Source organism: Grus americana, chromosome 8 (assembly GCF_028858705.1).
Source record: "Grus americana isolate bGruAme1 chromosome 8, bGruAme1.mat, whole genome shotgun sequence".
NCBI classification, from domain to species: Eukaryota; Metazoa; Chordata; class Aves; order Gruiformes; family Gruidae; genus Grus; species Grus americana.
The window spans coordinates 11,570,706-11,594,671 of NC_072859.1; the positions used below are offsets into that span (position 1 = coordinate 11,570,706).

The 23,966-nt window shown below is 39.1% G+C and overlaps 1 protein-coding gene across 11 annotated transcripts in view; it reads left to right on the forward strand.

Moving 5' to 3' along the window:
* The first annotated feature begins 2,878 nt into the window (after window positions 1–2,878).
* Window positions 2,879–23,966, forward strand: part of PTPRC (protein tyrosine phosphatase receptor type C) — a 77,481-nt gene continuing 56,393 nt past the window's right edge. For 4 of the 11 annotated variants that reach the window (XM_054833358.1, XM_054833362.1, XM_054833361.1 and 1 more), the window contains exons 1-2: window positions 14,931–15,009; window positions 15,095–15,212. In XM_054833358.1, coding sequence (XP_054689333.1) covers window positions 15,146–15,212 — 67 coding nt within the window. In that variant the 5' untranslated portion in view covers window positions 14,931–15,009; window positions 15,095–15,145. Of the gene's footprint in view, window positions 2,918–5,800; window positions 5,926–14,929; window positions 15,010–15,094; window positions 15,213–23,966 lie in introns of those variants that run through there. The other 7 variants (XM_054833354.1, XM_054833356.1, XM_054833359.1 and 4 more) reach the window with 4 other exon arrangements.

Below are 23,966 nucleotides of genomic sequence, written 5' to 3' on the forward strand. Positions count from 1 at the left end.
TCTTAGAGCTTAAAGCTTCCAAGGGGTGACCCTTTAAATGCTATTGACGTTAATTTTAGCAGCAAATGTGAATATTAACCTTGCTGAGCTGGGCAGTATGAGTTGCTTAAAACCAGGATATGATCAAAGATTTTTGTGTAACATGGAACACAAAACATGTTACACAAACATGGAACATGTAAAGGATCCTCTTAGCCTGATAACCCTTCCAGCTAAAAATGACAGCTATTTTGCCACTTCAGACATGTGTACATACTCATGTACATATTGCTATATACACCTACACACACACTGAGGATCCTGTGTATCATTGCCCCTTTGGAACACTCCTTGGGACTTCCCAAATGCCTGTAGAGCACAACAACCTGACACCTAGGTGGACTTGGATATAGTGAAGCACATTGTACCAGCGTTCATGCGTTCTCTGTTGAGATTATTACCAGCATCTTGCTTTTATCTGCAGTGCTCTGAGCGATTGCCACTTCTTACTTCACGATCTACTTTCCTCCTCTGCTCTCCTCCTCCCACTTCCCTCCCACACACATTTGCATTGTTCATCCAGAACACGTGCTGTACGGAGCTGGATTAATCAAAGTGTGCATTTCCCTGAACAGTAGGATGGTTAGGGAACATCCGGTGAAAAAAGATGCTGTCAGTGCTTGTCCCCAGCTTAGGAGAAGGACAACATAGGTCTCCACACTAGTAATATAGTATGTCTCCCAAAGACAAAAATGTTCAAATTATTCCAAAGAATGCTGCAGAAATGGCCATAAAGCAACAGCTATGGCTGTCTAAACATAGAAAACCCAACCTCACACCTCATTAGCTGGTAAGGGAAGGAGGAGATATGAGCAACAATGTATGCAATAGGTAGATTGAAATGTGTGGTTAAACTGCTAGCCAAAACATACTGAGATATAATGCTCATCCCTTTGAATGTACTGCTGAAAAGTGGTATGAGGGAGAGCTATCAAAAGGACCGTTTTGTTCTGTACAACATGTTCAAGTCCTATTTTGTCAACTGGAAGCCATCAGCAAGTTGAAAGAGTAGCTGGGGGCCAGGCAGAGTGAGAGATGTGCTCTCAGCACTTGGACTGGACAGAACTTCAAATTTCAGCACACTTCTGCAACCCCTCCACTGCCCCAGAGCAGGGTTCGTTGGTCCTGCAGGACCTGGAAATCAGCGTCATATACGCTTTAGTTCAGTGCAAACTACAAATCATCCAATGTATCGTGACAAGAGCTAAGAAACCAGCTTATCAATTTAGAAGAACCTGAAGCATCTGACTGAAAAAGTTTTGTTGAATCTTTAAAGTAGTCCTTGGATGAGAATTTGGGTAGTATTTATCTGTCACTGTACTCTTCTACTTACAGTAAGAAAGTGCTGGCTCCTGTGGCGCTTCAGATACAAAGCCAGACTGGTGACAAGGAGCTCGGTACCTCTGATGTACAAAATGAAATCCGAGATATTAATTAGATTGTCCCCAAAGGACCAGTCTTTTCATCCAAACAATCCAAAGGTAAGCAGGCATGCACTGACATAAAAGGTTTCAATATGTTAAACTGAGGTTGGGGAGCAGGGGGCTGGATATCAACACTGCTGTTTTAAGCTCCCAGAGTATTTCTTAACTTCAGGGACCAGCAGTGGGCTGCATCAAAATGCCTTAGCTGATCTCCAGAAAGTACGTCTTCAAAGAGATCTACCACAATGAGCGAAATTGTGGCTTCACCAGTGTAGCCTGGATTTAACTTAGGTGGTAAAGAAGGTATTATTCAGGCTCTCAGTTATGAATTTTGCAGCTCTTCCCCATTGCTGAGCCTTGGTAATTATCATACAGGAACCAGAAAGTGAAACTGGCTTGGAAAGCTGAGAGCAGCATCACTTCGCAGGCCAAGCTGAGGCAAAACCAGAAAGCAGCAATTGGGAGTTTTCATTGTTTTTCAGTTATATAAACTTCAGTTATAGCTTTTTGGGGCCTAATAGTCTTAATCTGACAGTCTTGAAAACACTGCTGCTGATCTTTCGTGGTGTAATTGACAGCAAAGGCATTAAATGTATCTAATGTTGCAGTTAAACAAAACTTGCTTCCAATATATAAACCATTGATAAACACAGCATAAAAAAGTAGTATCAGCAGTAAAGTAGTTTAAGTGGGTATTTGTTTGGATTCAAAACAAATAATCTATTTGACAAGACTTTTGGGTTTTGTTTTTCCTTTTGAGCTTTTACTTGATCAATTAGCAATTTTAAAGGTTTTGAAGATCGGTGTAGATAAAACTGGTTTTAAACAATTTAACTATTATAGATCATGCAAAGCAAACTATTTTTTTCCTTAATTTAAATGTTAATGAAAGCATAAAACTCTTTAAAATAGGTTAATAAGTAAAGATGCATGATCTTCAGAAGGTTCACATGGTTATATGGCTGTTCAAAGAATATGTAAGTTTTCAACTTTCCAACATTGAGCCAGGACATATATCAAAACAAGACTTTCTCAAAAACACTTTTTCTACTTCCCGTTACCCCTTGAAGCAGAGCAGAGGCCACTGTGGAAACAACAGAGAAAAGCTCTTCCCACCTCGTTTTGGAACTTCTCTTTTCTCACCCTGCTTGTGTTCCTCATGCAAACAAAATGGAATGAAGACTGAACTCTCCACCTTGCCCCAAACGCCCCAAAGTCAAGGATTTGATTTGAGCTTGGTTTCCACAGGATTGGTATTTGGCACTCTCACTGTCTGAAAATTGTAGTAGTATGCAAAAGATATTATTTCCAGCTTCAGGGAAGAGTAAGTCTGATCCTAAAGGTTTATGATTTAAGGTGGCAAGCTATCTGTGAACAGTAGTGAGAAAGTTTAGATGTTGGTAGGTATTTTTTCAGGCTACTGTGAGAAACTTGGAGAACGGAAGGTTCCAAGGGTAAGGAATACAACAAAGGATTTTCTGGGTCAGAAACAGTGGAGGGCAGACTGGTCTTATTTTGTTCGCTGTTAACATATGTCTTTAAATTATGTTCCTGTTTACAGTAGAAGAAGGAAAGGAAAGGAAAATGAACAGATTAATTGCTTTTCTTAGAAAAACATCTTTGTGAATCTGTATTTTTCCATAGTGGTTGTTCTCTTCCACCTAAAATGACAGTGTGCTGGAGGAGGGGGTAAAATCTGTCAGAAACATCACCCCTGCAGAATGTGTCTTCATTGATCAGCACGGGATGACTTACTGAATGTCAGCAAACTGAAAATAAAGCTGGGATGTCAAACTGAAATGAGGCAGATATCTTTCTCAGTATACCTTTGTCTGAAGGAAAAACCTTAATTTTTGTGTACCAGTTTACAGACTTGATAGACTGACTTTGCTCCTGGAACTGGCAATGTTTAGTTAACAAATTTTTCTTGTTTTGCAAAAAAAACAGTTTTAAATAATGCCTCTATTCTAACCCAGTATTTCATAAACTCTAAAGAGGATCTTCTTTTGAGAAGACAGATAGAGGGTCTTGCTAAATAATTGTTGCATGGAGTTTCATCTTATGTGATATTTCCTAACTTACTAAGCATAGGAAATAACACTTGCTATAAGGCAGAAAGAGGATGTGCAAATATTTTATGCTGATCTGGGGAAGGGGAGAGCACATTACCTCAGTTAGTATGTCAGACTGTGCTTGATGTGGGAAAAATGAACTATTTTTCCTATGCCAGAATTTATATTGCGAACACTTTATCACTTTGTAAAACAAACTGAAGAAACAATAGCGATACTAGGCCTTTTTTTTTTTTTGACAGTGACTAGATTTTTTGGCAGTGTACACGTGAGCACAAATTACAAAATTAGCTGTTGTGAAATTGCAGCATTTCTTTGTGAGACATGAAAGGGTTTTTTTCCTTGAACTAAAGGAATCTGATACTGTTTTACTCCTGTTGTGATTCATTGTTTACATACTCTGAGAATTCCAGGTGTTTGGGGAATAGCACAGCATGGACTGTTGTTTCAGTCTGATAGATTACAAGCTTTCCCTTCTCCTCCTCCACCATCCTCTTATGGCTATTTCTAGCTATTCCATTGCATTGTATGCAGTAAACATATTGTATGTGTTTATAAGGCCCCAGCAATATGTTTCTTGTGCTTTTCTGACACAGTTAAAATAGCCAATTTGTGCTAAATTTCTCTGAGTGTTTATTGCAAAATATCCTACAGTGAAATAGAAATAAGCTATAAAGCAAAAATAATGAAACAAATCTTTTTATTTCAGAGTGTTTAATTTCCCAGTGCTGTCTTTTCTCTTACCTGTCTTTAAATCACTCAAGTATTTACTTGGCTCTCTGCCACAATTTGTGTCTCACACAAGAGCCTACTGTTGATCTGGCTGTTGCTTTAAAAGTATATATTTTCAATATTTCTGCACCTCTGTTAGCTGACTTGAATTATGCCCATTAACAAGAAGTGATAGAGAAGCATTTGAAATTGCATAAATTACTTTATATAATACTCACTTTAATCTTTTTAATGAAACTGAAATGCTTGAGTCTCTCACTTTTGCTCAGATTTACCTTCTGCACTTCTCATTCAGTCTAGACACTAGTCTATTCAAGTAGGACAATTTTCACTGAACTTTCTGAATACTGCAGAAGTTTGGCGAAGGCCAAATGAGTATGTGATCTAAAGAGATCATCCAGACCATCTTAAATTTGGTAGGTCCTAACTGCAAATCTCATTTTTCCTGAATAATCTAGTATTGCCTTCAGTTTTTCCTCATCCATTGTCTTTTTTAATGTGCAGTAAGAGTTTTCTAGGTCCCAGGACAAATAACTTTCTTGATTAAAAGAAAGGATAAAATTGGTATGGAGGTAGCAAAGAAAATGAGAAGGCTGATAGTTTGGTAAATTTGGATTTTATATAACTATTATTGCAGGCAACTAATCAATTTCAAATATTTTGACCAAGAAGTACGTATAACATGCAGCAAGTAACCTTCTTTCCATGCTACTGCAATGCATCTCACATACTTTTTACTTCTGTTCCCAACCCTTCCTCCATTTCTTATCTGTATTCTAAAATTTGTTGGTTTATTCCTTCCCCCGCCCCTTTTGTGTCAGTCAGGGAAGATAGGTGGTAATATGGGTGGTAATATCAGACTTTTTTAGCACTTCTACTAAAGGAGCAAATAAGCAAGGTACATGAACTTTCACAAGACTGAATAGAAAGTGTTTCTGGGACAATAGTTTAAAAATATATTTCAAAAGTGTATGTCCCAGGATATAGCTTCATGAGATTTTTCAATGTTACAGAAGTCTATTTATGCTACAGAAACTTATCAGAAAAGTTTGTCTCTGCTTTTAATGAACTATTTGTCAATGTTTCCTTCCAGTTTTGATAACACTTTTTCTTTAAAGAAGCTTTGAATTTACTGCCTGTGCTAATTACTTTATTGTTTTTATAGTGTGAGAATAAACAAAGACAACCAGTGTATCTTTAGACAGACTTTCTCTGAGTATCAGCATTTTGAACTTGCCACATTTTAAGATGGCTTACAGTGTGTGTGTGTGTGCGCGCGCGCGCTGTGTGAAAGATATAAATTGAAGAGCTTACAGGCAGGGAAACTGAGGAAGGGAGATGTGACATAGACCCTGATGTGCAAGGTAAGTCTATGGGATCAGTCTGATTTCCTAATGTTTCAAATTCAAAGATGGATATGATGAGTGATGAGTTAAGATTATAGAAATCTTCTGGACTGTTTTAGCTTTATAACAGTAGTTTCTTGACAAGCCACTGAGGAAGAAGTAATGCTTGCCACATGCTTATCTTTAGAGATGTCTGTCTAACCCATTTGGACAACCCCAGAGAGAAAAATCATGTCAAAATGCAGAGACAGGTAAGAGACGGGCTATCAGAAGATGACCAACAGCATCACTGTAAGCAGACCAGCCTTCTAGGTAAATATTTGTGGTTTATGCTTGTAAATACCTTGCCTAAAGACATTTTTGTGCTTCTGTACCATAACAACTGCAATCAGCTGTGGGAATATATTTCCATCCAAAAAATAATCATACTTCGGATGTTAGGAGAGCATTTGGTCTAAAATTATCCTGTATCTTATTGGAAAAATGAACACAAATACTCTTGGACATAAGCACTGTCATCTGACAGATAGCAAAACACTGGGAGGGCTTGCAGAGCATAGCTAATAGTGTATGACAATGAATCTGGCATTCTAGGTGGGAAGAAGTCTGTGTGGAAGCAGAACACAGTGCTAGAAGAAAGTAATATGTAAGTTAACATCACAAAAGATACCTACTTGGGAAAAACTGAAAAATGGACAGAGAACTCACAGGAAGCAAGCTGGTCTACTCATTTGCAACACAGACTAACCAGCAGTTAGCTCAGAAGTATCATATTGTGAAAAGACAGCGCAAAACACAGGTTCAGTAGCCTACCCTGACACTAGTCCTGGCTTGCTTCAGCTGAAGTTGAGCTAAAAAAAAAAATAATCCCCACCCTGTTTGGGTGTACTAGCTTCAGAATAAATGGGCATGTCTTTAAGTATGCTACAGAGCACACAGAAAACAGTACCCAAGAGATAAGGGGATGCCCCGTGAACTGCAATGAAGTACGTGAATGTAATTTTGAAACCAGAATGGAAATACTTTGGCACAGATTGTTTCTGTAGGCATTTTCTTCTTTTTCTGTGTGGGCTCCTTTGTGTTGGCTGGTGCTACTATTGCTTTGACTCATGTTCTGTCAGGCCTTCTGCAAATATGGCACAACTATGACTTTCTGTATAGTGCAGGTAAGAGAGCATTTACTGCGGAGTGTCATATAGTGTATAATTTTGCATATAATTTGGGAAAATTCACTAGCAGACACAGATTAGCGAATGGGAAGCCATCAGCAAGCAAGTAATCAGTTTTGCTAAAGGCAGGGTGGATTTGGTGAAGGTAGTAGGCGGGGATCCTGCACAAGGGAGCTTGTTTAGTACCTCCAGCTGCAGTACTCCTCCTGAGTTTGTGTGATTGCACAGAGCACAGCTCCCTGCCTGGCATTCAGCTCACTGCTTTTTAAAGCTGTGGTGGTTTATTTGCTGAGACAAAGTCATATGAGTGTCTATAAGAATCTAGAGGTTAGTACTAGGAGAAATGAAACTGGGGGAAAAAAAAAAAAGAGAGTTGGACTAAGTTTAGACAATCTGCCATTGTTGAAGGGCTCTTCTGAATAAGGAGGAGTGGTCCATGTGTAGCAAATATTCAAATAAATGTTGTCCCTGTCATTTTCCCTTTCAAACTAGATGATGGAAGGATATGAAGAAAAGATGCTATGGGTAGAAATGTTTAGTTGATGTTTCAAAATGTGAAATGAACTCATTCATTGTGCAATTTTTGAATACTGTATACGGAGCTAAATCCTGAGCTGTTCTCAGCATCCAGCACTCATTCAAAACCAGGAGGAGGAGCAGATGTTCAGCACAAATCTGACTCAGTATTTATGGGTATGTTGCCACTATCTAAGGGCAGCAAATTCTAAGGGGCATGTTAAACAGAGCTATTCAAGAACACCCATTTCACAATAACTGTGCCTAGTGTTATCCTGGAATGATTTTATGTGTAAGAAAGAACTGCTTGACACTTCTGAGAGCTTATCATAGACTAATAGCTCATTTTGGTCCAGATTGTGAATAGTGCCTCAGGGATACCAAAATACAATCTCTGTCCTGAGCAGGTACAGCATAGATCATGTAGGCAACATATGAAGTGAAGATGTGGATTGAGGGAAAGGCTCTGGATGTTGTCTACCTGGACTTCACTAAAGCCTTTGACACTGTTTTCCACAGCCTTCTCCTGGAGAAACTGGCTGATCATGGCTTGGATGGGCTTACTCTTTGCTGAGTAAAAACCTGGCTGGATGGCCAGGCCCAAAGAGTTGTGGTGAATGGAGTTAAATCCAGTTGGCAGCCAGTCACAAGTGGTGTTCCCCAGGGCTCAGTACTGGGGCCAGTTCTGTTTAACATCTTTATCAATGATCTGGAGAAGGGCATCAAGTGCACCCTCAATAAGTTTGCAGATGGCATCAAGTTGGGTGGGAGTGTTGATCTGCTTGAGGGTGGGAAGGCTCTGTAGAGGGATCTGGACAGGTTGGATCGATGGGCTGAGGCCAATTGTATGAGATTCAACAAGGTCAAGTGCCAGGTCCTGTACTTGGGTCACAACAACCCCAGGCAATGCTACAGGCTTGGGTAAGAGTGGCTGGAAAGCTGCCCAGTGGAAAAGGACCTGGGGGTATTGGTCGATAGCCAACTGAATATGAGCCAGCAGCGTGCCCAGGTGGCCAAGGCGGCCAACGGCATCCTGGCTTATATCAGAAATAGTGCAGCCAGCAGGACTAGGGAAGTGATTATGCCCCTGTACTTAGCACTGGTGAGGCCGCATCTCAAATACTGTGTTCAGTTTTGGGCCCCTCACTACAAGAAAGACATTGAGGTGCTGGAGTGTGTCCAAAGAAGGGCAACAAAGCTGGTGAAGGGTCTGGACAACAGGTCTTATGAGGAGCAGCTGAGGGAGCTGGGGTTCTTTAGCCTGGAGAAAAGGAGGCTGAGGGGAAGACCTTATTGCTCTCTACAACTGCCTGAAAGGAGGTTGTAGCCAGGTGGATGTTGGTCTCTTCTCCCAAGTAACAAGTGATAGGACAAGAGGAAACAGGTTTAAATTGGATACAAGGAAAACGTTCTTCACCAAAAGGGTTGTCAAGCATTGGAACAGGCTGCCCAGGGAAGCGGTTGAGTCCTGGAGATATTTAAAAGACGTGTAGATGTGGCGCTTAGGGACATGGTTTCGTGGTGGAGTTGGCAGTGCTAGGTTAACAGTTGGACTTGATGATCTTAAAGATCTTTTCCAACCTAAATGATTCTATAATTCCATGAATCTGTGTCAAATCATCATTGCCTGAGGGTTGATAGCAGCATAGCAGTATGCCTGCACAAATAGCTGTGTTGTTTACTCTCGACCTTAAAATAATTTGATCCAATATGGCATATTAAGTAAAAATATTTTCTTTCTTCAAGAAATAGTTCTTGGCAATTGCAAACAAGACTGAAAAAGTACGTGTAAAATAGATTACTTAGCAAATATTCCACAAAAAATCAAGAGTATTATAACATATATTCTCTAGCATGAACAATGTTTTCACAGTAAGGCTGTCGAATTAATTTTACTGGAAGAAATCCATTATGGCGGTTGCTCCCTTGATTTAAAAGAGTTGCCCTTGGGATTAATTTATCCTGTGTCCATTAGTGTTTGCTAAGGTGTGTGCCTTCAGATTCTGTGGAACTGCATGATTCTGATGTGAGCTATGCTGAATATTAGTGTAACTGAGCTGAGGAGCCATATGAGCTGACTTCCGTGCAAGGAAAGTTATGCAAAACAAAGAAAGTCTGCGTAACTTTAAATCCAAGCAATGTATGGAGTATGTAGAGAGTTTCATTTTTATTTAATTACATGCTCTGCGCTTTATTCTTTCAAGACCTTTCAAAATCACTTACATGAATGAAGAGTTTGTGTTCTACCTGCCTCTAGGGTAGATAGTGGTGTTTTTTATGGCTGTTCTCTACTTTCTTCTACCCTTCATTGGAAGAGGAACTAGCTCCTTGGCTTCTCCGTAAAGAATAGTAAGGGATTTTTTTAGCAGCATTAGCATATGATGGAGTTGTTCAGGGCAGAGGTGTCATATGCATGTGTTTGTTTTCTCTCTCTCTCCCTCCATCTCTCCCTCTCTCTTTCTCTCCCACTCCCTACCCACCGCTCTTACTTGCAGTGAGGAAATACAGCGGGAGTCCGTCCTACAAGAGCAAGATGCCACACACCCTGAACCACCTTCTAGTAAAGCTACTGTAGAGCAGCAAGCTATGGAGAAGTGCTTATGTTTATCTGGCCTACACGGTTACCATTTTACTCTCCAGTTGTTGCTCATCCTTCTGCTTTCTTAGATGTACTGAAAATGCTGTGCCCCCTTTTTGCAGGTTTCCTACTTGAGTACAATTGCCTTCATGGGTGACTTCATTCCCTGTGAGCTCCTGCAAAAGCACATACAGCCCAGGCTGTCCATTTGGTTTTGGCTGAAAGTCAGTGAAATACCCTAGGAAAGGAAATCAGCTTAACTACAGAATCAAGCAAGTTCAGCTGAAATTTCTCTTCCTCTGCCTTACTTTTGCCTAGACAGTGTGATAAGACCTGGCCAAGCAGGACCACTGCTAAGTAATGATGCCTTCAGAAGTAAAAAATGTGAAATGCTTTGTGTAGCAATGTTTGAGGATCACACCATGCCCAGTACACTCTGTAATCTGATGCCTTTGTGCAGCACAACTTAGAAAACAGAGTTACAGAAACACCTCCTGGCAGAAAGGAAGTTGGCAGTGGCTGTGGAGGCTATTAGAGATCTTGGTCTCTCTCAGCAAGTGCTAAGATTGTTTGGGATCTGAGCAGAGCTTTTTGCACTATCTAGGATCATTACTGAGTAACTACAGCATTTTTGCCCAATGTGTTATGAGAGATTGTGCAGAAAGATGGGCATGTGTGGTGCTTTGAGGATCATAACTCCTTGCTCCGATGCTGCGGTCTCGTTAGCAGCAAGACAACCAGACATCTCTCCTGGCTTAACCGGGGGGACAATAGGCTAGGCCTAGGGCTAAGATGTAGCCCTGGGAGCAGGAACAGGGCCTCCTCTTCCCCCCATTTAGGGAAACAGTATAGGGCTGGCACTGAAAGGTCCATCTGTGTCTGGGCTCCTCTTTCCATCTAACTCAAGTCACTCTGCCAAGAACATTGGATATGTGGTTAGAAGGGAAATACTTCCCTGCCAGAGGGGCACTCTTGGTTCAAGGGCTCATATCAAATGCTGTGAGCATTTATTAAACCTAGCCAAGGACTACAGAGGTGGGAGAGAAAGAGAATTGGGAATGAGGGTTGATATAATCTTTATCATCATCTGCTTATTCATCAATTATTTTTGTCGTGTGGGACATCTGGATCATCTGTAAATCAATGCAAATAAAAAACAGTGGGAATTTTCATTGCATCTTTCCATAGAATAATTTGATTTTTCTCCCTCCTTACATCATCAGTTTCAGAAATCTATTTCAAGGGGAGAGTATCTGAATATACAGAATCTAATAGTATGTTTCTTTGAGACTTAATTTCACTCTTGCAGTAGAGCCAAACATTTTTTGGTGATTGTCAATCAAACTCAGTTGTGATGTATTTTAGGTGTTGAAGCTGAATATAGCCTGCATGTATTTCTGTAAATTATTAACTAGTTCTGAAATGCAATTCATTTTATGTTTATTATTTCTTGTGAGTTAGTTTCATTTGTTGTTTGCTTTTCCAGTTTTGTGGGGTTTTTGTTTGTGGTTTTTTGTGGGGTTTTTTTTTTTTTTTTAGTTTAAAGGTTTAGAACAGATCTGGGATGGCTAATTTATCTGCAAATATATGATAGCTTCAGGATAGAAATATTTTCAAATGGCATAACTAGTGTCATATAACAAACATTTATGTCAAACCACTTTAGTACAGAATTAATCTAATTATTTTATGATCATGATTTCAATGTATTTTCATGTAAAATTATGTGAATTGCTTCATAACAATATTTACAAGGGTGTACTGCTTTAATTCTTTCTACTTTGAATTCCCTTTCTTTTCTCTAACTTCAAGGGCTCTGTTCTTTAAATTTTTGATATGAAGCAGGAGGCATGCATTTGTGATCATTTCCAAAGGCTTCAGATGTAAATTGAAAGGAAAAGTGATTGTTATTGGCACTTCATATATTTAGAATTTTATTGTAGTTGTGATATAATTGCCCTTTGAACTGATGTTTAACTGCACAGAATATGGAGACGTGTTTATGGTAATTTAACAAATCTATTGTATTGCAAGATAGGTGAATGAGACAAGGAAAGATTTTCTTCTTACAGGGTTTTTCTTCATAACTTACCAAAGAGAGAGACTTTGAAAGAGATGGGTAACTTAAGCATCTACACATTTTTTAATGTTATTTTAGAAATCCTTAATAGTACAAATTGATGGTTCTGACTTTGATTCTTTCCAGCGCAGGTGCAGTATACCACTATAGTTACATACTGACATAATCATGGTTTGGGGGTTTATCCTTGGGAAGAAAACTGCAGTTTATCTTTGGGAAACGACTTTATGTGTTCTAATAGCCTTAAACGCATTTGTGATTAATTCTGGCTGAGCCACGAATAGGAAATAATATATGGGATGTAAATACGTTGGTGTAGCCATAATAAATTAATTTATAGAAAGCTGCAGTCTGAACCTATGTGATATGGAGCTCAATATAAGAAGATGAGTGTAAAATCCTACTATAGTATCTTTATAGTATTGCTTTCAGCACAGGTATGAACCATACTAGAACCGAAATTTCAATACTTTGTAGTCTGTTCTTTGACTTGCTCACAATGCGGTGATCTTAGCTAGCAAAACCAAACAATCTCTCCTTGACAGAAGAGTGAAACAGAAGAGCTTATATCCTGGCCATCAGCCAGCCCTACACTGTAGCAATTTCCCTTTCAAACCATCTTCTCTTTATTTTTCTGGAGCAACTGCTTTTATGGACCAGGTTTTCCACTCAACAAGTCTACAGCAACCATTTCCTGATCTTCCCTGTGGCTGAGAGGAATTAAATTGCCCTCCTTTTTTAATCAATAGAGCTGAGATTACTCTGTCAGTTCTGAAGTTCTCTAATATATACACAGCTTTATATCCTCCGACATTTAGGTTTTTCTGACTAATGTAAATGCTAGCACAGTATACTGATTCCCTTTGGCTGATTCTGGTTTTTTTGCTTAAATCTGAACTTGCTTTTGTGTAGCGTCCACCTTTGTGTATGTAGTTGATAATTACCTGCTTTCAAAGGCTTATTATGAGGGGAGAAATCTTGAGAGAGTTTGCTTCTTGTCATGCACTTCCTTCCTCCTTCTTAGGCCAGGTCTGCAGCTGTTTTGAGGACTTAGTGACTAAAAGGCACATGGCATCTCTCAGTAAAAATATAGGCTTCTTAAAGTCTTTGAAAAGCCAGTGTTTTGGTACCACAATATCCTTTATTTCTTCCTCAGTCGTCCATATAGACAAATGTCAAATAGACTACTGAGATTTGTATTTCAAATGCACTGTAAGCAGATGGAATATTAAAATATCTGAGACTAATCTGAAATCAAAGACACTATGTAATTTCTGTGAAGGTGTTTGTTCTCTCTCGGTTACAGAGCAATGGTTCGTTGCCAGAAAATGGGCACTGAAATAATTTGCTGATTGAAGGATCTGCTCTCAGAAAGACAGATTTTTCCTTTTAGCACTTTGCTGAGACTTACAATACATGGTTTGAATCTCTGAATCCTCCGTGAGTCTCATTTGTAACTTTGGTCAGTAATTTTAAGTTGATGGTTTATGGTTTCTCAACTGTTAAATGAGTGTAATGATATTATATGTGAATAGTATGATAGCTAGAGTGTGAGATGTTATCACTAAATAATATATATGATATGTTGCAATATTTAAGTGCTATGTAGGCTACGTAAATATCACAGAAAAAGTCCACTGTGTCTTGGGGACACAGCTTGAAAAGCTGAGTGGAGGTTGTATAAAACTGCTGGGGTAGGTCAGGTAGAAATGGAACCTGGTCCTCGTTGAGAGCCTTTACATGAAATTCTCCACAGGATATCACGCACTCTATTCATCAGATGGCACACTTCAGCCCTCCTGTTAACCTAGTTTTGTCTAGGATAACTGGGACTAAGATGTCAGTGCTGCAGACTATGTACGGCTATAGTCCAAATTCAATTTGTGGCAACTCCAGGATGATGAAGTTATTGTATATCAAAGTTGGAGTCTCTGGAGTGTCAGAGTGATATCACTATGTCAGTTTTGTTCTGAACATGTTTGCGATATAATTATTCTTACAGCCGGTTTGTATAGAGGCATACTGCTTAATGGAAGCTAAGATTTTGGCCTGTGTTATAAGACTTGACTCAGTCAGACATGTAGAAGCTGGGTTTAATCTTACGAGGAGTTTGATTCACTCATGTCATCTGTGAATTATTATGTGAATCTGTGCAACTTTTTCCTGTGTTAACTTTTTCCTCTGAAGGACTTACAAAGAATAAACACAAATATATTCTCTTCGCTTCTTTATCTGTCTTGTGCTGGTTCTTTTAAAACCTTTGAAACCTCCAATAAGAGAAGCAATCCTAACATTTATTCACTTTGTAATATACTATATAATGGACATTTGTTATCAAGTTGTTGAGAACTATCTCGGTGCATGCAGTGAGGGAAAATGTCTTTGGTGTACTTTGCATCAGTTCTAGGAAAGTGACCACAATCCTCTGGCACTATTGTGGTAAAGAATTGCATTGAGCTATCTCTTTAGGAGCTGAACATTACAGAAAACAAAATTAGACTGCCTCTATCCATTTTTGTTGTGTATTACTGTCATACCTAGAATCGCATCCTTGCAGAAAGATTCAGGAATATATCCCATGTTTAAAGGGTTTTCATTGAATCAGCGGTCACTTCACGGTACATCTTTTTATGAATGCCCTGTTGCTGCTATAAGGGTTTTGTTGACTGATGGTTGGGGTTTCTCTTTCTCTCAACAGAAATGTCGAGAAGCATCCATAACATAGAAGGGACTCAGTGAATGTATGCAATAGAAAAGTGAATATGAAGAGAAAGAATGACTGTTTGTTTAATCCAGTCCTTTGAAAAGTTAAGTCTTGTTTAGCTCCTCAGAAGAAAGAAATGGCTGAAAATAATCTATTTTGTTTGAATTAAGGAAGCTGAGCATTACTGCAGCAAGTTAAGAAAAACCCTCTTGACTTCCTGGAAACTGAAAGAATTTTTTTTGAAGAAGTAGTTGTCTCTGACATCACTGAACTGTATAGCGAGTTTGAGAGTGGTTAGTTTGGGGTAACAGAGGAAGTCACTCCTTCACAGATAAGCAGGCAGTGCAATGTATGTGCCTAGTTATTCTCCTTTTTGGTTCAAGTTTTGCTGAGAAATTCTTTTGCAGACAGATAACGTTTATTTTGCTTTCCAGACAGACACATATGCTGTTTCACAAGGATACACCTGATTTCCAGAAATAACCATGTTTTTGTGGCTTAAACTCTTAGCATTTGGCGTTGCATTTCTGAGACAGGATGCTTTGGTCAAAGGTAGGTAGCAATTGATATTTCTTTCTCTTGTTTTGGTCCCATAATGGCCTCTTTAGAAGTTAAACAAATGAAAAGCTTTGCAAAGTGGAGAAATAACATCTTTGTTCGGAAACAAGAATACAGTTGTATGCAATGGTGTCAGAACCTAGATCAGGAAGATTGACGCATGATGTACAAGGCTAAAATGTCTTCCGTATGGTCATATGTGAGAGTTTTATGAACCATTTAAAAAAAGATTTGTAGTTGTATTTGAAAAATACATTTAGATCTCTTATGTGAACCTGGTCAATGCAATCTTTGGTTTCATCTCACTGTGCAGTACTTTGTTTTCTGTGTTTAAATCCTTCAAGAAAAAATCTTCTCATTTTAGCCACTCCCTGATCTCAGAATCTCCTTACAGTTCCTCAAATTTTGATTTTTGTTGCAGTGGAGTTAGTAAAAAAATCTAAACATTGTAAGTTAATCTCTACCATTGAGAAATTACTTATTTTATATTAATTTTATAAAATATAAATGATTTATTTTATAAAACCTGCTTCTTAAAGAGCCTTCGAATTTTTTTATTGTCACTTGACTTTTTAAAATTTTCTAAGAGAAAGATAGAGCCCAGGAGGTTGATCTTGCAAATCATGCTAGATGTGACAGATAATGTGAGTAGCAAGAAAGGCAATTAATTTTGAGCTAATACTTTATATAATGAGAAAAATGGATCTATGTTTAAGAAAATATTTTCTTGAAAAGAACATACAGTGTTTTATGTGTATGTACCTTCCATCAGTTTAGCTAGTTAATGTAATTTGGAATAGCTGATGGCAGACACAAAGGCTTTTCTCTAAAGTAACGTTTACCTGAAAAGTGGCTTGAAACATATATTCTGAAACGGCAGCAAATTATATGCAGGGCTGAAACCTCTTTTCACATACATTGAATTTATGTATGCTTCTATCATCATGTCACTATAGTAACTCCAGGTTTATACTACTGTAAGCAAGAAAATGATCTGCCTTTAGTTGATAACCAGCTAAGAAGAGCATTTGAAGCCTGAGCATTAGTTCTCTTGTCCGTCAAAATCTCTGAAGAGAGGCAGCACTGAATAAATCCGGTTGGTAGCTGTTGGATATTATAAGAAAACAAGGGAATGCTGTACCGTAGAGGAAAAGAACAAAATCTCTTGCTTTTCCTGTCTTTTTTTTTTTTTAATCTGCTGTCCTACCTTCCATTTTATAAGTCTTTCTAAGACTTCCCACTGCTCCCTTTTCTCCAGAAAGGGCAGATTACTGTCTGCTCTGTCAGCCACCTCCAGTCAGTTGATGTGTTAGCTAACAGAGAGGGCCAGAAGACAGAAAAAGGGGTAGCAGTATTTTATTTCAAGTAATAGTTATTTTCTCTGTCCACATACGGTAGTCTAGCTGAGCCAGTTCCTCTCTACGTACTTTTACTAAACAGAGGAGCCTCAAAGAAATGATAAGTTTTAACTCTTCTCTAATACACTTAAAGCAATTAACAGTCTGTAGTATCAAGTACTCAACCTCACAGACCTTGTTTTCACCGTGTAGTTTGGCACAGAGATTGATTCTTCTGTCAGAATGACAGAACCTTTATACTTCATCTTTGCTGTGTAGATTACTCTGTGTCGTAGCTATGGGCAACTCTGAAGTCTTCTAGGGAGGAGTTTGTTAATGGAGGAGCAATATTTGGAAAAGTTGATGTAGGCTTCGGTTTTATGGCAAGAACAATTTTCAGGCACTTGTGAATAAGTGTTGGGTGGGCTTTGGGACTTGTTTTGCTATTGCTGTTATTGTTATTCTGCAAGAGCCTATTGTACCTAGTGATTTTGAAGACCTAGCAGGAGAGCATCAAAATACATTAAAACAAAAAACAAAGTTTGGAATATCTAGAGCCTGCATAAAGGCCTTTTCACTATGTAAAGCACCCACATAAAAGGCATATGTCCAGCTGGTTATCCTGGTAAGAAATAGAGGAATAATGGTATTTGTGAATGTAAAATATATATACAAATATATGATACCAATAAACACCAAACTTGGAGTTCAGTCTATCCTTGTAAAGATTTGCATTGCTGAAACATCCCACTAAATTCATCAGTGTTTTGTGCACTATTTGTTAGTCTTTCATCTCTACCTACATGGAATAGCTCGCTTTAATAAAAAAAAAGAAAAAAAACTTTGCTTCCATTTAGGAAAAAAGGAAAAGAAATGCTTACAGGACAAGTACATTTTTCCATTAGATCATTAATTCAAGTTTCTCCCCCACCCTCCACAAAAGTATTAGCAATTTGACAGCTTTCAAAAGCCTTCACCCACTTCTGAGCCACTTCCTTTATTTCAGGAAACTAAATAATTGCTTGTTAGTTTTGGGTGTGACTTTTTTATTTTCCAAGTTAAAAGTACCAAGCTTCAGCAGGCACACAAAATCTGGGGCTGTGCAGTCTCCATGCCCAACAGCTGTGGAGGTTTCTTTCCACCTGGAAGCGTTATGTTTTCTTCATCAGTATAGCTCACCCTATGGCTTTGACTTCCTGTGAAAAGCTTTTTCGCAGATTGGTCTATCTCTTTGGAAAGAGTCCGGCAGACCTAATTTTTAAGTAGCAGAACTTAGTAATATTGGCTTATTCTTATCATGATAAAAGATAAGGGGAATTGCTCTGGCAGGAGGGAAAGGTATTAAGGTAGAAGAAAGTGAAGGCTTTAGTGCACCACCTCTGATGCTTTCCTCTTACGGATGCCCCGCTGCAGGTTCTGTTTAGGACTGTATCTTTTTTTTTTTTTTCCTAGTGATGCACTTAAGGCTTTCTGAAATACATACACCAGAGTCCTGTACTCAAGGACCTCTTAATAATTTGGAAGAAATTGCCTGCTATTCACATCTTGCACAGTCCCAGTATTTTATTCAAAATTAACTGAGACAGAAAGTCTGTGTACGCACAGGCGTGCAGGTAGTTAGTTCTGCTTGCTCTCTGGGCTGACCAGATGCAAGCCAGTTCTAAGCTGGAAGCCATCAGTTTCGTTACAGTGTTGTACCTAAGCCACCAGCAGGACACTTGTTAATCAGAGCACAGCAGCACACTAGCATAGCTACCTGGTTTCTCGACTAGAATTAGCTACTGATTTGGACCAAACATGTAATTTTCTTTACCCATTCACCTAGACCTGCGCAAACATAATGAGCAGATGGCTGGGTTGTTGATGTGGTATATTGATTACCACTGCAGATAGGGCAAGAGGCATTGGTTCTGGACTAATGGGTCTTTCTTGCATAGTATGGAAAAGACATTTGCTGGTCATTCTGTATTCACTCACATCAGTATATTGATGTGCTGAGAATGTTCTACCAGTATAGACCTAAAGCCACAAAATTACCATGCAGAGACTAGTTTGAAAGAAAATCCAGCTCAGGGTGGCGTGATATGTTGGAACCACTTCCTTTAGTTTTAGTTTTAATTTGGTGAACTTACGTTTATATATTTAGGTTCTGAAGAACAAATCAACAGTGAGTGGGTTAGAAACATTGCATATATAATCAGATAAGGCAGAAGAAGTGAGGGGACGAAACAAGATGAAGTGACTTTTTAAAGTGTTTCTAGTCTGAGGAATCAAGCTCTGTTTTTCTGACTCCTGTGACTTATCTGCAAAACTGCCTGCCTCCCTGGGAGCATGTGTATGCATTAGACAAGTAGGCAGTCTCCACACTGAAATTGTGAATGCATTGTATATAGGGTATGAAAATGATCCTGTTTTCTGTTGCTGTGCAGCTGCATTGTGGTATATATTGTACCATGCTGGGAGTAAGGAAGAGAGAGCAGCAGGCCATGAAAATGTTCAGTCCTCTGTTTACATTCTTGATCTAGTTTTAAGAGTTAATATTCATAAGCATACTTCTGGCCCACCAGGAAGGCAGAGCCAAGAAACCCACAATGTCATGGCTTGACTTCTCTTCGTACCCATTCAACTACCTCATTTAGAGCTTGAGTGTCTCTGCATTACCCCGTGTTTTGCAGCACAGACTTGCCCTGAGTCTTGCCATTGTCATCCCCCTTCATTTGGGTGGCTGTTCCTCCTGTGCTGCCAGGGAGTGAGGACCAACAGGGGAGCGCAGCGTGGGGGTGGCTGCAGAGATGGCACCTTAGCCATCAGAGGAATGAGAGGCGCTGCAGGAAAGTGTCATGTGCTGGGCAAGGCTTGCTAGCATGAGTTCAGCTCTTGGTGGCTGTGAGTGAGCTCCTTTCAAACCCTAGCAAGAAGGTGTGCGTTAAAGGAATGTAACAGCTTAGGGCTGGCCTGGACATCTGTGCCCTGCTTGGGACAGACGTGTCCTTTGAGCTGGCTGCTGGGACCATGACTGCCAGCCCTGCTGGGGAGGGAGACAGCCATTGTCCCTGAGCTCTGCTGCTTTCCGCATCGTGCAGAGATGTCTGTTGTTCACGTTTATTCATCTTTAATCATGCATAACTAGAAATCAAGCAGTTATTTCTTTCAGGCAAACTTATGAAGTACAGAACATCCAAAATATTTTGAGGGGAATAGTTTACTCTCTTCAAAGCTCAGTTCGGGCCCTGAAGCACTTCTGTGCAAAAAATGGTAACAGTTTTAAAGTGGCAAAACTCTGACTTCCCCCTGTAAATATCAAAATTAAAATAACAGGTACAGTTGTGAAAGCTGGTTTTTTTCCCCTGCAACTTTACTGTTCTCCCAGACTGTTGTACTGCGTGTCCTGATGTATTTCCAGGATATCCATACACTTGCAAACAGATCTTGTTCACTGGTGTTTCAGTAACTGTTACAGCATTTTATCTATTTCCAGGCTTCCTTCCCTTTCAAGTAAAGCAGTTTGGGGCCTTCAGTGCCAGGATTTTAGAAACTAGCTGTGAGCACTTCAGTGCCAGCTTGTATTATCCATACTGTTGTATAGCTAACAGGATCCGCTTCTTTTCTTTCCCTTTATACCACTACTTTGCAGTACTGTTCTTCCAGTTATTCCCTCTGTGTCAGTGCCTCCTCAGCTAGCCTGCTTGCTTAGGTTTCTATTCTCTAGTTTCAAAGACTTCTCTTACAATCTGTCAGTTCTTCACTCATAATCCCACCGACCTGCACAGAGCTCTAGCGGTATCTTTTGCTGTGCATGAATGACTTCTTTTGCTGTTGCAAAAATGTGGACTCCATGAAGCAATATTTTTAATTGCCTTTTAAAATACATTCTTTTCCTTACAAAAAGAGAAATAATCAAACTAGCTGTCTAATAGAAAAATGAAGCCATACAATGAAGCTTTCTGTACAATATATAAGGAAATAGCAGTTTGTTAAATGAAGCACATATGTTCTATATGAGCTGAAAGATTTTACACTCAGGGAAATGTAGTACAGCTGAGATGGTACAAAAATATATGGCTAGTAAAGCCTTTCCAGGTAATCATATACATTGCAGAAGCTGTAAATGGAATATTTAAGGTGGTATTAGTCCTTGAACTGTTTCTGGATGCTTGTGAGTTAGGACATACGTAGGTGAAAAAAGGGGTAAGATAAATGTCAGAGCGTAGTCAAGCTTCTAGAATAAGATCTAAGAGACAGAAGTCAGCTGCAGTCTAGGCTGTCTCAGAAACTCATGGCGTGAGTGTTAAGTCATTTTCATTTCTCCAGATCTCAGTTTCATCATCTGTTAAGTTGAAGACAGTAATGCCTACCTTGTTGCAAAATGTATAGTCATAATTCCTTAAATATTCTGAGGGATGTTTGTCTCTTGCAACCAGAAAACTACCACAAATTAATCTGAAGAGACTGATTGTACATTGGAGTATTTTGCATAGTGTATCTGAGCAAAGAAAATGAAAAGTATGAAACAAATGACTTGAGCATGAATTCCTACCTTGTTCTCAGTTCTAAAGAGCAGGTGTTGTCAATGGGGAGTCGATTCTTTCATGCTGAGTAAGAACAACCCATACTGTGCTTAACTTCAGCAAATCTGAAATTCTCTAAAACATGATCACATCAACTGTAGTCTGCATTTTAACCAGTGTTGGGTGAAATAACTGAAGTTGGTCAATGAATCCTTGTGAGACACAAGAACAGAACTGCCAACTTTTTACTTCCAGTGTCTGCAGATGAGATGAGGTGTGCTAAATGGACCATAGTTGCAAAAGGCTTCATGTTACAAAGCATCCTCCACGCTTAGGGGTAAATACAATAGTGAGCCTGTCTAGTTAATTAGGTGTTTTAGGAGTCTCAGTGGTAGCATTTATAAATGTAAACCAACCATTCTAGAGAAATGCAGGCCAAGTTGACTCTGTCAGCATATGACTTAAAATCATAAGGTTGCGTAATAGAAGGAAAGATGACCAATGTTGCTACTGCAGCAGTTAATCTTCTTGAGGTAGACCTCCGATGTCTAAAATGAATCCAGAATCACATGCATATATACCTTAGAGAAATCTTTTGGTTTTAATGAGTTTTGGATAGAGTATCTGGAGGATTTCTTTATTCATGTTACTCTTTCTTGAGAAGAATTTAAAAGATAATGAAACGTATTTTTAAAATTATGTGTAATTTTCTTTACTTGGTCCCTGATGGCAGTGAGAGATTATTGTCCTAGGTCTCTTGTAAGCTGTATACAAGTTCCCTCATCCCCAAATAACGTGTGTGAGTGTGCGTGCCTGTGCCATGTATCTGTGTGTGTGAGTGGAAGGATAATGTTTATGATACTTGAGACTGCCCAATAAGTAAACGAAAATACTTGGCATTGTTTGCAGTTTCATTAATGCTTCTGTGCTCAACTGTGCTGCCTCAACAGAGCTGACTTTTCTACACCCTCCACACACCTGCAGTCTAGTGTGTTAGTCTGAAGTATGAAATGTGGTTGAGGTTTGAGGGAAAGATGTGAAACAGCAGTAAGAAAGATGTGTTAGTACAACTTAGCAGCATTTCTGATTTTGCTGTCCTAGTCTGCTAATCAAATGACTTAGAACTAAATGTTTCTGAGAGCTGCCCAATACACTCACTCTCACTCTTAGAAAACTTTGGGAAAAAATAACAGCTTAAGCCAGTGTCAACTTACAGTTTAAAAGGTTTACAGTGGAATGGTGCTGAATATGAGGGAGGCAGTTCAAGGAAATGAATGTGAGATATCTAAAGAGTTATTTATCCTTGATATTAATGGATCAAGGTTTTGTAATACTTAGAGATTTTGTAATACTTGGAGTTGAAACTTACATGAAATCCAGTGATGTTTGGCCTCCTGAATTGAGCGCCTTATACTTTTCCGAAGATTGGCCAGTTTGGACATGAGGATTTTGAAGTGATAAAATAGGTAAGTTTTAATATGTAGTAAAATAGTATTTATAGAGGCATACTGTTTATGGAAATCTCGCCTACAGATGCCTTTTGAATCAACACAGGATGTATTAATTTCATTAGAAATTACAGAAGAGTTCAGGAGAAAAGGTCCCACAAAGATTCCAAGATTTGAGGATCAGGTTATTCCAAAAGCTAATAAAAAAGCAACAACTGCATTTGTGTTCCTGCTCTGATTAATGCTGGGCTCATGGGCCTGCTAAGAAGCAGTTTTGCACCACCCTGAATAAACAGACAAGTGTTGGGGTGCAGTAGCTGGTTTAAGTTTTTCTGTTAATGTTGGGAAGATAGCCATTTACAACGTGGAAGTGATTCTGCTCCAGAGATGTTAACAAGTGCGTCATCATTGCAGGAATGTGCCTTAAATGGCAAGGGAAGGATTGTTTGCAAACCACAGCTTCTAAAAAACACTCTTCGCCAAGCAATGAAAACATTTTAATGACAGAGCATGTCAGATACGCCATTTTTGGCTGCTCTGTCTGCAGTCCATGCTCTCTGTTTCTCTTCGCAACAGAATTGCCGCTCACCTAAGTCTCACCTCGATGGTGACGTCAGTGGAAAGTCTAAAACGGCTTTCAAGTGTCTTACAGGATTTATTTTATCTTTGTGTTTTTTACTGTATGTTGTTGATTTTTCTTTGGCTTTATATTAGAACAGGAAAATAAAGTAATTTTTTTTTTTTTTTAACTTACTGGGTTTCTTCAAACTCTGCAAAGTTCTGCTTTCGTGTTAGCTGCCCTGAGAAAGCTGTCTGGAGGAGACACCCCACAGTTTTGACTGTAAGCTCCAAAACACTTGAGAACTATTTTTTCATAGAAGAAAATTATGAGATTTTCAGAAGACCTCCATGTATTGGTCACTGAGACAATGTGAAAAATTGGAGTGTGCAGCTGCAAGTTAATCTTTTCTGAAACTTCTTCTGAAGCTGTGAATACTGAATACTTGGGAAGTTAGGAAGGAGCTGCTCCTGTGTGTGTGTGTGTGTGACTGACGTGTGTACAGCAGGGCTAATGGCCGCAGTCACGATCAAGCATTCTTGTTGGGCCAGGTGCTGTACAAATGTAGGATGAAATATGATCCTGTCCTCAAAGGGTTTATGATCTGATTCTGGACAGCATGGATATTTCTTAAAAAGGAAGAGGAAAGACAGATAAGGGAGAAAGTAATAGTAGCATACGTGCCCAGCCAAAGGGCTTGCATAATCCCCTGCGCTATTTATTTCCTTTTCTGAGAAAGGCACATACAACATCTTATTCAAAGCAGCATACAACTGAATAAATTATTCCCTGGATCCAGAATAAACTCTCCTAAATAGGTCCATGCATTACAGGTCTCACATTGTGCTCTTATAACTTCTTTACGTGACAACAACTGATGCACATATTCTTGGAAG